This window comes from Physella acuta, unplaced genomic scaffold, assembly GCF_028476545.2.
Source record: "Physella acuta isolate Inbredline_101_S28 unplaced genomic scaffold, ASM2847654v3 ptg000200l, whole genome shotgun sequence".
Taxonomy (NCBI): Eukaryota; Metazoa; Mollusca; class Gastropoda; family Physidae; genus Physella; species Physella acuta.
In genome coordinates, this window is record NW_026731719.1 from 26,792 (window position 1) to 42,590 (window position 15,799).

Sequence of the window (15,799 nt, forward strand, 5' to 3'; positions counted from 1 at the left end):
TTTCCTAATATTTTAATCCTATTATACTAACTATGCCGAGCACAAAAAGAAAGTGGTCGCACACATATTTACTATAAGGATTCAGCTATATAACTGAATGTCAGAGGCGTAGCGACTCTTCCCGGCGCCCGGGGACAAACTTTTCGATTTGCACCCCCCCCCTCGAGATTTCGATTTGCACCCCGCCCCTTCAAACTTTCGATTTGCACCCCCCCTCGAGATTTTGATTTGCACCCCCCCATCAAACTTTCGATTTGCACCCCCCTAAACCTTTCAATTTATTTTTCCAACCCATTTTGGCGCCCCCTAAGGTCGGCGTCCGGGGACATATGTCCCCCCCGCCCCCCCTCGCTACGCTACTGCTGAATGTGAAGGAAGGTAGCGTTTTAAGCACACGATTTGCAATGCAACATAAGCAATTCTACTCTAGCACCAACAAAACTTAAGGGAACACTTCCTTTAGCTTAGTATAGACGGAAGATACAAGAACAAAACGCTCGCTGAAATCAAGACGAAGCCAAGCATTCCTGAATTTGACTCTGACTTATTCATATATTCATTACTTGCCGTACAATTAAATGTCTAAATGCAAAAAATGACGTTTAAGAAATTATACAAAACGCTAAACCTAACTTTAAACCTGACTCTAATCACAATCAATCACAAATAAAAACATAACCCAACCCAAGCCACAAATACAAACTTAGCTGTACGCAAAAAAAACAACATAACCACAAACATAAGCATAAACCATCTCTCACTTCAACCTCAATCACAAATATAAACATAAATACAAACCTTATCCACTGCCCCTATTTTTTAGGTGAGATATTTGTGCTACTTACCACATAAACTTGCGTGTAGACGGATGGGCTGGATGTGTAAACTAGATTGTGAAAAGGTGGCTCGTACAGATCAACACCCAAAACGGTCACAGAGTCTACAGACGCATTCGTTTTAATCCAATCCAATAGAAACGTGGGAAAACTCTGGATAAATAGACATAGCAGGAAAACACATACTAGTTAGTGTTATGTTTTTTTTCAGTTATTAGCTGTCAGATTTAGTGTTTTGTGTTTTTAGGTTAAATTATTACATGGCTAATCAATTATGGTTAGTGTTGTGTATTTTTATAAGCTTTTATTTCCTCTGTCGGTCTTTTTTTCGACCTTCATAGACCGAAACGGGCGATCACAATTTTGAGCACTTCTAACTGACCGATTCATCTCAATGTAATCTGACATCAAATTTAAATTAAATGGATACCTAATTAATGTTTTATAAATTAATTAGAATTTTCCGAAATCAGTAGGGTTCCCTATATCTATTCCGCACTATTATACGCACATTATCATGTACATTTGGTGCGCAATCGTTTTTGTTAATTTAACGTACCGAGGAAAATGCATGAAAACGTTTTATTAACAACGTTTATGTAACAATGCACTAAAACGGAGAAAATATATGATTTTTAAAACAAATGTAATAAACACTACTATTTTAATAACTATATCTATGCTAGAATTATATTTGTTGTACTTTCAATCAAACTAGGCCGTAAATTGTTCTTTGATACTACTGGTTAGCTGTGTTTTATTAGTAATACTTTCATACATCAAGTTGCACATTTGTCAGACCTAACCCTAACCCAAACCACATACAGAAGCAAACTGTAACTCTATTTAAAAAACACAAAAAAACCCACATAAATTCATACCATATCCATATTCACATAAAGTCTCTCAAAGTTTTGAGGTAAACTTTCATTCAATCTTTCAAAAATGGCGACAGTTCGTTCGTTGGGGATCCGCATTGCTATGGTCACCTTCTCCTCCAGTCCGGCAGCAAGATTTATTTGAGTTGTGCCATTATTGCCAGAGCTCGTAAAGTAGACCACAGCCATGCATACTGAGGTCAAGGCCATGTGTAGCGTGATTATCCGGTATACAAGTTCAAGGTTCTGGTTAAGGAAAATCCACTTTTTGACAAACATGGCGTAGAGTTGTTGACAAAATAAGGCAGCACCTTCGTTTGCCTTGTAATCTACCATGCAGCGTTGAAGATCGTTCTTATCTGAAGGTTAACATTTTTTAATCCGATTGATAATGGAGTTTTAAGTTTTTTAATCTGATTGTAATTGGAGATATATATTTTACTAGTCGTAAAGTTATTTGTAAAGAACCGTGATTTATGTGCTCATTAAGCATCATATACCCTGCGCTGCCCGGTGTTTTGGAATTTATGACGTATGTAAATATGGGCGTTTGTGAAAATGTAAACATAAACGCAAAAAACGAACGCAAAAATGAACGAAAAAAGCCACCCAAAAACACACAAACGTAAACATAAACACCCATAAACGTAAACACAAACAATCATAAATGCAAACTCAAACATAAACGCAAATGCAAACTTAGTTGGAAACATAAACACGAACATAAACGCAAATATAAATACAAACGTAAACGCAAACAATGACGCAAATAGAAAGATAAACGTAAACATAGAGAACATATAGCAACCGATTCTTAGTTATTATTGATTAAAAATAATAATTAGTTAACAGTATTTTCAAGGTAAAGGTTGGGCGTAGCGCTGACCACACTATCCTTTTTAATGATGACGTGACAGAAAAAGATGAACTGAACTTGCCCATAGACCGTCAGGTTTGGAAGGAGAACTACTTTTACATTCAGGGTATAAAAAAAAAGATAGTGTTTAAAAAATCGGTTTTTACCTACCACATTACACTTTATCATTCCATACTAATTATATAATTGTTTTTTTTCCAACATCAAAATAAATTTAAAAAATAATTACTTTTCTGATGTAATTTTTTTGTAGGTCATCTATTTAGTGAAATAATCGGTACAAAGGGACGTATTTTGTAAACTTTTTTTCGGACAAATTAAACTTTTTGTAAAAGATAATATATTTTGTTTGATTCAATTCAAATGATAAGTGGTGAAATAAATATACGTAGTTTTAAAACGTTTAATATTGAAATTTCTAGATGTCAATTGGGATTTTAGTACACATATTAACATTTTAAAAAAATTACACAAGGGCGATCAATTCGAGTTTTAAAAAAATATTCATGTCATTCAAATACATATATTGCCGCCACATACTGATAAACCAACTTTTACATTTGAAATCTGATGGTTTTTGAGGTTTTAAAATCAATAATCTGATTGTAATTGGACGCATACATTTCGCACCGATCCGAAGCTGAAACCTAAACCTGAACCTGAATCTGAACATGAACATAAGCATTCATTAAGTCAAAGTAGTTGTAAGATGGCACTTTTATCCGGTCTCGGTATATGTGCAAAGTTTTAGAGAAATTAGTGTGTTAGAAATGTCGAAATTTCACTGAGAGGTTTCAATAAATGACAACATACATAAGCACTACAAAGGCTCGAAGAAAGGACGAAAAAGCACGACAAAAGAACACAAGTTAAATACAAGCTTGTAATAAAAGTAATTTGTTTTCTCATAAATATTAAATTAAACTTATAAATTTACTATAATATGTTAGCTGGGTACATGTGAGTGGCTGGTCCACCAGAGAGTGGTTTTATTACAATTGCGCCTTTTTAGGAAATGGAAATCTATTAAAACGAGCAAGATCAGTCAGCGATGGATAACTAAATTATTAAAAATAAATATTTACGCCTACTTTGTGGTCAGATGAATGAAAGACCTATATCGTTGTCATTTGTACCTCGTTGTTGGCTAATAAAAACGCATATCTTGTGGTCGGCGTCTGTCCTAAACTATTAGTTAACAAAATGGTCAGCGTGCGTATTAAACTGTAGGTCAATTTTTATAAGATGGGGGATGTGTGATGTGATTAGAGTCAGCAGCATAGACCAAGTCGTCGTGATGAGATACAGAATCCACTGAGAGACTAATTCAGAAAAAAGGCGACACAGAAAAATAACGGAGACAGAAAAAAATGTGTTGCTTTTGTAAGTAGAGCCGCTATTTAACACATGTAGATACATGAAATAGGTTAGTCGAAACTCGGAAAGGTTGACTTTACAGAAAATGCTATTGAGTTTTCAAAATATCCAGTTTTTTAAAGTTTCATCCATTTTTCAAATCTATAACATTGATGTACACTGTCAGCGCAAGAATAATGGTTGACAGAACTCAGGATTTATCATCTTCTTTTCCAGTTTGTAACCAGACACACGGAGCTGATAAAATAGGGTTTATTGGTTTTTAAAACCTTAGACTATAGGGGACAGTGTGGTCAGCACCATGCCAAGCCATCAAGCAAAGCCACCATGCCCAGCCACCATGCCCAGCCACCATGCCCAGCCACCATGCCCAGCCACCAAGCCCATCCACCATGCCCAGCCATCATGCCCAGCCACCAAGCCCAGCCATCATGCCCAGCAACCAAACCGAGCCACCCTGTCCAGCCACCATGCCCAGCCTTCATGCCCATCCACCATGCTCAGCCACCAAATCAAGCCACCATGCCCAGCCACCATGCCCAGCCCCCATGCCCAACCACCACGCCCAGCCACCATGCCCAGCCAACAAACCGAGCCACCATGCCCAGCCACCATGCCCAGCCACCAAGCTAAGCCACCATGCCCAGCCACAAAGCACAGCCACCAAGCCCAGCCACCATGCCCAGCCACCATGCCCAGCCACCATGCCCAGCCGCCATGCACAGCTGCCAAGCCCAGCCACCACGCCCAGCCACCATGCCCAGCCAACAAACCGAGCCACCCTTTCCAGCTACCATGCCCAGCCGCCATGCCAAGCCACCATGCCAAGCCACCATGCCCAGCCACCAAGCCCAGCCACCATGCCCAACCACCATGCCCAGCCGCCATGCCCAGCCAACAAACCGAGCCACCCTTTCCAGCTACCATGCCCAGCCACCATGCCCAGCCACCATGCCCAGCCACCAAGCCCAGCCACCATGCCCAGCCACCATGACGACCTACTGACCCTAGCCTGGGTAAACACTCTATCATCCATACTCTCCGTCCCCGATTCATTATTTTTTGTCCAATCAGGAATCTTTCCTTGTCACTTGGTTTAGAGAACTTTTTTTTAAAACGATATTCACTTTCAGTTTATTCAGAAACAGTAACAACTGCAGGCACTAAGGCCTTTTTCCACATTTGGCCGTTCTTTTTACTTTCTCGTATATACGAAGTATAGAGAAAGTATTGTAATCGTGCACAAAAATAACATGAAATTTTGACAGTTTTCACGTTTTTACTCCTCAGTCCTTCATCACATCCGAAGTATAGAGGACTTACTTTAATCAGGCAAAAATTATTAATACAAATATATAAACATTTTGGCGTTTTATGCGTTTTCGGATCGTAAAAACTGCAATTCTGTCCATATGTCTCCATGTGTGTGTGTGTGTGTGTCTGTGTGTAAACACGATAGCTTGAGTACCGTTACAGCTAGGTTGATGAAATTTCATATAAAAGTATTTTATCAAAATCGTAGATCCTGATCAACTTTTGAACGATTTCCGATAATCGAAAGTGGTACTTTTCTAGTTTGAATTTTTTTTAAAAGACTATAACTTGAGTACTATTTCAGATAGATATATGAAATTTCACACGTAAGTAAAAGATCTAATTCTCTACCTTCTGACAAATTTTGAGTAATTTCCGTTGATTGAAAGTACTAATTTACGCTATTTCCGATTTCTCAAAAAACGCATGGAAATTTATAAAGTACTAATAATATTCCGCACTATTATGCACGTTTTATTTGGCGTTCACAGGTGTGCAATTCGTTTTTCTACGAGATTTTATTCTATTTTTAAAAGTTTAAGTATTTAAAATGGATTAAAATTTATGTCTATATCCCGAGTTCCCATCCCCTGTTTTTTAATAAAAGAATATTCGAGAAAGTTTAGGGGAGATCGCTACCGGTGTATTTAGAAATGTAATAACTTTTTAATTAAAAAAAGAAATAGTTAAAGGGGGTCGGCGTGGTCGAGTCGGTAAAGCTCATGGTTGCTAAACCGAAAAGTCTCGACTTCGAACCCTCGGGCAGATGAGGCTCGTTAGCTGGGGACAGCCACTCTTCTAGGAGAAACAACTCCAAAATTAAAACAACTGCTGCCTTTTAGTTTGTTCTTGGTTGGACAAAGGCTATGGAAGCAAATCCAAAAAGAAAAGCAGGCTGAAATCGGAGTCAATGGCCTCAATGGCGCATAACCAGTTGACACGTAACGCTTAATTGTGTTGGAGGCGTGGTCGAGTCGGCAAAAAGCGTATGGTTGATAAATTCGAACAAAGTCTCGAGTTCAAACCCACTGGCAGATAAATCTCGATCCCCTTCAACACTAATAATTAAGAACGAAGAAGAAGAAGAAAGAAGAAAGAAGAAAGACATATCAGTAACATAGCATTAAAAATTTAGAATAAAGAAATAATATTACGTAGATAGAGGGAGAATATAAACGATATAAAATACACGCAGACTCATGGGGATCTCATACAGAGATGGTCAGTTAAAGGATAATTAAAGTAATTGGTTCCTACGATAGTGTACTGAGCATTGCTTTAGTTTCATCGCAGTGTCTTATTATAAGCACTGGAGTAGGTGCTATCTTTGTAAGAACGTAATTTTTTTTTATCGTCAACAAACGAACACAAAGAAAATATTAAATACACTCACATTGCTAAAGTGTATTAATTATTAAACGGACCAATGTCAAATAATTTTTTCTTTTATATGCCTTGAAAATGGATTCCTTTTAATAACAGTAGGGGTCGTACACTACTAATGAAATAAAATGTTTAATAAAATGTTAATTATGTCAGGAGAGGTAGTTAAAGAAGAAATTCAACAAAGCTAAATATTGCCAATTAAGTAATTGTTTTTTTTTATTTATTGCTATTGCACTGGTTGTTATTTGTTAGGGCTCATAATTATAATAGATTAATGTTAGGATTATTTATAGTATTTTCTGATTAGTCATTACAGAGATTTATAGTTTTTTAAAATTTCTAGGATCTCTTAAAATCACTCTTTTTTGTATTATTTTTTAGCGCAATTTCCATTCTGGAGAATTGCGTTTATTAACCCGTCATTTCTGGATGTATGAATGGATGGATGTGTGTCCACAGCTTTAAGTCGTATCTCCTCCTCAACGAAGCAATATCGAGGACTAGTTCCAAAAGCAATTATGTTAAGCAAGTTACGACGATGAACATAGGCCAAAAAAATTCCGGGTTTCTTTCATGGATTTCCCGGAAAAGCAAAAAAAACCTCGAACAAATGCAGTTTTTGCTCCACATCTCGGCAACCAGACCACTTAGCGACTTGAAACATTTACCAATCGATTCCTGCAATAATTTAAACCAATATTGCCGAAGAAAATTTTTAAAAATATCCTTTCATTCGGTCACAAAAATTTTTTTTAATATATTTTAAACTGAGCGTCTTGTAGGCCTAGTTTTAATGTAAACTGAGCGTCTTGTAGGTTTTTAGCGCAAAGCGCTGAGGTTCGAAAGGATTTTTTTAAATTACTTATTTACCTATTAATTCAAACGTTATTTTTGTACCCTATTAATTTATTTATAATTTATATGAGAGTGATAGGGAGTTACAATTACAAGGTTTTGTTTCGCTAGGCCTAATCATTTTTTCACATTTTTTAAAAACAATAGAGTTATATGACTAAAAACCATTGCGCGCCTACTGAACGTGATGGCGCAGCCATGGAACGTGATGACGCATCTATTGAACGTGATGACGCGTACATAAGGAAATTGCGCTAAAATTGTCACTAGACTTTTTAATTAATTTGTTTGGTGTTATCAAGTTAAAGGGATGGTTAAATTAGAAAATATTGGAAAGCTCTCTCTGAGTCTCCGGGAAAGCGTAGCTTGATAATGTGTTTGTGTTTGCGTTTGTGTTTTTCTTTTAGTTTGAGTTTGTTTGCGTTTGTGTTTCTATTGTGTTTGGTTATGTTCTGTTCCCGAGTTGGTACATTTAAAAAAGATTCATCTTGGCGAAGCACGGGTATGCAGCTAGTAAATATATATATATATATATATATATATATATATATGTATATATATATATATATATATATATATATATATATATATATATATATATATATATATATATATATATATATATATATATATATATATATATTAAAATGAGTTTAAGAAAGTAACATTGATTCTGAAGCATTGATAATTTTGATTCTCATTTTGATGTCATTTGATTGCAATTTCAAGTATTTGCAACAATGCAGATTTAGCTGTGTTTAAGTTATGTTTATAAAATAAGGACTAACTTAAATTAAATTAGTGACATTTAAAGGCAACTTTTCAAATAGACAAAATGAATGAAAATGTTTGGACATACCGATGATAGTGTCCGAGAAAATTCGATTTGACTGGATCAATTCATACTCATAAGCCGGAGAAATGAGAAAAGCATCGTCTTTGTCTAATTCTTCCAAAGACTCACTTGAAATTTTCCTTTTTGAATAAAACGAAGTGAATTCGTTACTTTTGTTAATTGGGTGCAGTTATGGTCAATGGGTTTTCGAATAGGATCATTTACAAATAAAAAAGATTACAAAGTGACTACTTAGCAAGCATACCGTTAGTCTCAAAGTTTCAAGTCTTGTGGTACGATATTTTTATGCAGATAGCAATTTGAGAGCGTGGTGGGTAATTTATGGGAGTATTTCTTGGACTGCTTAATATGTGCGTGTGTGGGGAGTAAAGTATGTGTGTCTGAGATACGGTAAATATGTGCGTAACGAGTGGGGAATCGTACGCGTGATGGGTGTAGAAAATGTATCTGTCTGGGGTGGGGAAAATGTATCTGTCTGGGGTGGGGAAAATATGAGTGTGTGGATTTAGGTAATTTTGCTTTTGATGGGTGGGAACTTTTTCAAGTGCAGGATGTGGTAAATGTCCATGAGAGGAGTGTGTAAATATGCGTTAATTGGGTTGGGAAAATATTGTATTTGGTAACACTGGAAAACTAGATTTCTCCGGTGTTTTCCGTCATCAATCTTCCTATCGTCTTTAAGAATTTCACAGAAAATCCTGAACCTCGTTTTTGTTAGTTTTCACTGTGCTTCTGAATTTGTAAGTTTTTAACACTCAACAGACTACTATAATTATAAAAATTAATACTACAATACCCACCATATTTTCTTTATGTTTTATTCGTGTAATAATAACAATTTTGTCAAAGAACGAATAATAATAGACAAAAAGTTTATGAACAAAATAAGTGTGAATTTAAAAAAAAACATACTAAATAGAAGGCAATATTTTGGACGTTGTAGAATTCTTATACGTAGCCCTAATACATAGTTGTAGTATGAATTTTTTTTTATATTTACTGATATACCAGCAGTATAAATTTAATTGCATAGAGCGCATACCTAAACCTTTTCGTTGCTTAATACTTACTTTCATGTGGCAAATGTAACAAAATTGTTTAAAAGGCTTTAAAGGCAGAGGCGTAGCTAGGGCAGGGCGCACGGGACGGATGTCCCGTGCGCCGACCTTTAGGGGGCGCCAAAGGGGTAGCGAAATTAATTTAAAAGCTCATTTTAAGCTAAAGTATATAATTACTAGCCGTCCCAGCCAGGCCCTGCACTGGCATCTCTGAAAAACGTATATGTAAAGGACCATAACTTGTGTGATTAGTAATCAACATTTACCCGGCATTACCCAATCTAACCACAACCAACCAAAACACACAAAAAACGAAACATAACACTAACACAAAACAAACACAAGCGAAAACACAAAAACAAACGCAAAGACAAACCCTACCAAAAACACTAACAAAACACAAACACTAACGCAAACAAAAAAGCAAAAGAAAACAAATCCAAACGCAAACACAAACCCAACCACAACCAAACAAAACCAAAACACACCAAAAAAAAAAAAACAACGCAAACATAACACAAATACAAACGCAAACGAAAACACAAAAACAAACGCAAACACAAAAACAACCACAAAGAAAACACAAACGCAAAGAAAAAAGCAAACGAAAACACAAACGCAAAGAAAAAAAAGCAAACGAAAACAAACCCAATCCCAAATCCAAACGCAAACACAACCCACAAACGCAAACCCAAACTCAAACACAAAGAAAAACTCAAAGTGTCCACAGTCTAGCCCGGGGCGCTAAATCGCCCCATGACTACGTGCGGCGTAACCGCCTGATTCAACTTAGTAAACGACTATAGTACCCAGCTTATTCATAGTCTTTTGAACTCACGCAAACGTAGGTACTATAGCGAACACGGGAAAGCCCGGGGCACCATATAGCACCCTGTCGGGGTGCCGGAGGACGCCCGGATTTGATTAACTTAAAGACTATAGTAACCTTTCTTATCCATAGTCTATCGCACTGTTTAAATCGAAATTATGCAGCATAGCACTCACATGATAGCCCAGGGCGCCAAATCGAACCGCGCAGGGGCGCCGGCGGATGCGCCTGTTTCAATTTAGTGAACAAAATTATAATACTCCAAGCTTATCCATAAATGGAAATAAATAAACATATAGGATTTGTAGGACCTGGCTTATTAAATGTTATTGATTTAAAAAATAATTAGTAAACAGTATGTTCAGTGTATAGAATAAATAAAAGGCAGTATTAAAAATACCAACGACATTGCACTTAATCAATCCCCGCTTATTATGTATTTTTTTTTTCTTAACACCAAAACAAAGTAATAAGAAGTAAATTCTCTCTTCCCCCGATTTAATGGTTTTTAAAGGGAAGTAACTGTGTTTTCCAAATCAAGGGACGTTATGAGAACTAAAGGACAAAATGCAAATACATTTCAGACACAATTTTAGAAATTTTTTAAACGTCGATACACATTTTAATTTTTTTTTTTGTAATGTTCATAATTGAAAATTATTATTCTCAGTATATAAAATGAAAATTGTTTTGAAAGACTTTCAATTGTAATTTTTTAAACTCATAAATTTAGACCATGAGGATTTTAATAATCTAAAACTTGAATCCATCGACGTATCGTTTTTTTTGGGGTTTTTTTTTTTCTTATATTCCTTTGTTATCCTCGATTACAAACATTTTTCCAGAACTTATTTAAAGTTCTAAATCTTGTCTCTTTCCCCTCATCTTTCACACTGCAACCTTTTGAAAACTCAATGCGACCACTACAACACCCTTTCAACTAGTCAACTTAAGTTGTTTCCCTACATAGAAAATGCTTCACTGTCCCATTGACCCTCTCTGAAAAATTTCCTTTCCTCTCCCCACCCAGACTTCTGACACTTTCATTTGACCTTCACCCCTTTTACTGTCATCCTTTGCAATTTTTTTTTATAATCAAATACATGACATCATGTAAATATTCATTATGTACATTTGCAAAACCTTTCGTTTTCATTTGGTGTTCAAAATTATGTTAAAAAATTTGATGTTGATGTACTTGTTTTAATTGCAAATAAAAGTATTAAAAAAAAAATTAAAAAAAAAAAAAAAAAAAAAAAAAAATTTACAAACAAACATACAGAATTGAACTTTATATATTAGATACACTGTCAAAGTTACGAAAATAAACGAATACAAGACTTAACACCCTGATTTAGCTGTTTTTTATAACAATTGTGTGGCACAGAAATAGAAAATGTTAAGGCTTATTAACTGGTAAGAAGTGCCACAAACCTTTCCAACTGGGGTGGGGCACTTTTTCATAGACATGAATAACTATATATATAGAAATAGGAGGGAGGGGGCGCAATATGATCAGAGGCGTAGCTAGGGGAGGGCGGGGAGGTCGGCCGCCCCGGGCGCCGACCCTAGGGGGGCGCCAAAAGGTGTAGAAAAAAAAATTAAAAGCTAATTTTAAGCTGCAGTTTTGAATTATAAACAAAGTAAAGAAATTTAACGGCTGAGAGACTTTGCATACTGATTTAACTGTTTTCTACCTTGATTGTGTAACTGTAAAACGTATATCTTTAAGAAACAGTGACCGGAAAAACCGCTTTCCAGCTTTCCTAGATGGGGAGGGGGTGGGGCGCTTTTTCGAAGACTAAAATAGGAAAAATTTACAACGGATTAAGGAATAAATAACCGATATCACTCAGAAAAGAAACCCATTGAACTAAAGCGTATTTTACGATTATGTAACATAAAAAAGAGTTAGTGACGTTTAAAATCCGCTCTACCATTTTTGTCCAAGATCGTGGGGCGCTTTTTCACTAACAAAAATCGCAGGATTTGTACTAGATCGGTTGCTAACACTTAATGTACGATTTCACTACCCAGTTTTGCTAAGTAATAACGCGACTAGTTCTTTGAACATTTATTACGATTCTCTCAACTTGATCGAGATAGATCAGATACTTTTACTTGATTGCATAACATCTTGCCTGGATCACTGCATTATTAAAGAAAAATAAATATAACGGATTCTTGTATCGCTATCCGATCAGTAAAAAGCAGACTGTCGGAGCGGGTGGATGGGAAGCGACACTCTTTGCCAAAATTTTAAGAGAGAAGAAAATTAGTAAATTGTACTGATTATTACTTTGTTCAACCTAACTGACAATTCAAAATTGCAATATTGGCCTACTATTATCGATATTGTTCTAAAGACACGACCAAAAGTAGACCAAATAAGGCTTGCACCTTCTACAAAATACACTCTAAAGCAGTGGTTCTTAACTTTTTGGAGTACCAAACCCCACCAGTTTCTTATGCGCAATCACCGAACCCTCCTTAATAGTTGTATCGTCCACACTGACAAAATCCGATCATGAATCCTATGAGTCGGCTCATATGGGGGGGGGGGGGGGGGGCACCAAACTGAAAGTTCGCCCCGGGCGCCGGAAAGGGTCGCTACGCCTCTGCATATGATTAAGAATGGTTATTGTACCTAAGGGGATATGCGCAAAATAAACAAAAAAAAAATCACCGAAATTCTGATTTTTCGTAATAATGGTTTTCTTTCACTTTCGGATTCTTTATCGATTTCATTAATTAAGAAAATAAAAACTTAAATGGGGGAAAAATTCTTAAGTTAAAAAAAAATAAATATTTTATCACCCTACATATAAAAAAATTATTCCATTTTCTTAATATTGCCCGTTCACTACGAAATGTTTGACAATGCCATCATATTGTATTTAACATAATTGAAAAGCGGGATTTCTTCGGTATTCGGTAATTGTAATTTCTGTCACCCTAAGCTTTCAATTGACTTTACAAAGCACACAAAAATGGTATTTTCCTTACCAAATGTTTGCTATTTCTTTCCGGATTTTCTTAGTTCCCAGTTTTTCGACACTAAAAGGCCTACTAGTTTTATTTTATTTAGGATACAATTTCCACCAAAGTTCTCAGTACTTATTGTTAATGTAACAATGAAAAAATTGTCACGAAGAAATTTTTAAGGTTCTCATAGCAAAAAGTTCAAGATAAAAAATATGCGTATTTTTCAAATTTTCACATACAAAGTGTAGGCTTACATCATTTTTTAAAAATAATTCAGACCAGTAGCCTATCAAAAAGATGTCGTAATTAAAACTCCTGTTTGTTATTTAGTATTTACTTTTATGTGCCTGGGATAGTAAATTGTAAAAAAAATAAATAGAAAAAAAATGAACACATCGCTGAATCTCAATTTATTTGAATTTTTTATTTTTTATAAAATGCATAAGACATGTAATTGACATCAACTGTTTGCATTGCCTGCTTGTTATTACAACTTTTGTCGTTGGTTTGTGGCGACTGATATAGATTTAAAATAGTAATTTAGTAGGCCTAAAAATGGTTTATTTATATTTAATCCAAACATTTTAATTTATGTTTATTGAAAGCATATACGATACTTTGTTGGTGATTAGATGTTATATGGACGTGTCATAGGCTTAAATTTAAGCTGTATTTTTCCATTTTACAAATACATTGAATTGCGCACCTTCTAAATCAATATAAATAATTAGAATTACAAGGTGTGGTCGATAAAATAACTGAAACATTATACTACAATTGTAATTTCAGTTATTATCTATAATGTTATTTGGATACATGCAATGTATTCAAATTATAACCCTAAATAATACCATTCTTTTTCGCCTCTAAATGAATAGTATAAGATCTATTAAATAATTATTACTTTGGAAAGTTACTCCCCTACACACAGCAAGAATGATTGTGATTTCTAACCAACTTCCGGAGTTTTTCGAGGGTTAAACCACATTTTTGTGTGACCCAGCACATATTTCTACTATTGGGAGTTATCAATGCGGTTTGACATAGTGATTTTTAAAATTCAGTTTTGTTTACAAAGACATCAATATGTTTATATTAAAAACCATAACTTTAACCCTAACTTAAAAATCCAAACCTAAAAACAAACACAAAAAAAAAAACAACATTAAACGTAAACATAAATAAACCCTTTTCCCTTCTCCAGTTTTAATTCGCTTAAAAACACAAACACAAACACACAAAACAAACCTAACCCTAACACAAACACAAACACACAAAACAAACCTAACCTAGCACAAACACAAACAACAGGAAGAAATACACAATTATGATTACTGTTTTAATTTAAATTTTCATAAAAATCACTTACCACGTACAGAGAAATAATTGGTATAATTGCTTTTGAAAAAATATTTTTTTTGGTGTGGTGTGAAACGTAATACATTTAGTTTGATTTTGCTCTTTGCACTTTATGTTAATAAAAATATTAATTTGCAAAATAAACACTAATTTTGGAAATGAAAAATATTAAGATTTCTAGACATCGATTTATATTTTAGTACAAACGTTTACACTTTAAAAATATTACACAATGGTGAAACAGTTTTACTCTTTTGTCTTAAAGTCTTTCTGTGTGCGCGAACATATTAACTCGAGTATCGCTTTATTTAGTTGGAAGAAATTTCATATGTAAGTATTATTGTTTACGCAGGTATCTGTAGACTTTTTTGCGATTTCCTAAAACGGGAAGTTGTATATTATTGTACAACCATATTAACACAATAACTAGACCTAAAACCGCAGGAATATTTTTTTCCAAATGCACATAAAGTAACATATTCTACGAACTTTTCGCATCAATTTATTTTGTTGAAAACCAGCGCTGTTGTCGCAAACTTTTATATTTCTATAACCAGATTCTACTTCGAAGTATTATCTCAACCGTTTTACCTGAATTTTCGATTTTTTTCTCATGAACACGCACTTAATTCATAATTGCGTCTTTGCAAGTTATCAATAAGTTGCAACTATGTAAGTGTAAAAAATACAGTTATCAAATATATATAAATGTCAGTACCATCTATCTATATACTACTAAAACTCAAGTTTGTTTACAAGTTTGTATATTTATTGGTTTTCTTGTTAGTTTTTTTGTTTGTCTGTTTGGTTACAGGAGAGAATCTGCACTATTTGTAGAGCTGTAAAATAATATTAAGTGTTAATCACAAATTCATTTAAAGACGTATATTAATGTATTGATATATTCGTTGATGGAAACATTACTTTAATTATAGAAGTTTAGATCAGTGACTTTATTGATTGTGACGTCACATGATTTATTTACATTTTTACAACAAGCATGGCGGCCTCCATGGAAGATCTTGTTGCCCATTCAAAAGTTTAACGCATTATAATGTAACACATACCATGGGTTACCAGTCAAGGGGGGTAATTTGTTATTTATATGGTTGCCGCCCCTGTGAGACCGCAATTGTTAATGTATTTTTTATGCTCTTCTGTAAGCGATGTTCCACGTGTTCCCATGTCA

The 15,799-nt window shown here is 34.9% G+C and overlaps 1 protein-coding gene across 1 annotated transcript in view; it reads right to left on the bottom strand.

Moving 5' to 3' along the window:
- Positions 1-15,799, bottom strand: part of LOC131937154 (retinal-specific phospholipid-transporting ATPase ABCA4) — a 76,258-nt gene that overhangs the window by 19,577 nt on the left and 40,882 nt on the right. The window contains exons 16-18 of the mRNA XM_059294354.1: positions 8,383-8,498; positions 1,718-2,073; positions 846-989 (exon numbers count right to left, since the gene is read on the bottom strand). Coding sequence (XP_059150337.1) covers positions 846-989; positions 1,718-2,073; positions 8,383-8,498 — 616 coding nt within the window. The remainder of the gene's footprint in view (positions 1-845; positions 990-1,717; positions 2,074-8,382; positions 8,499-15,799) is intronic.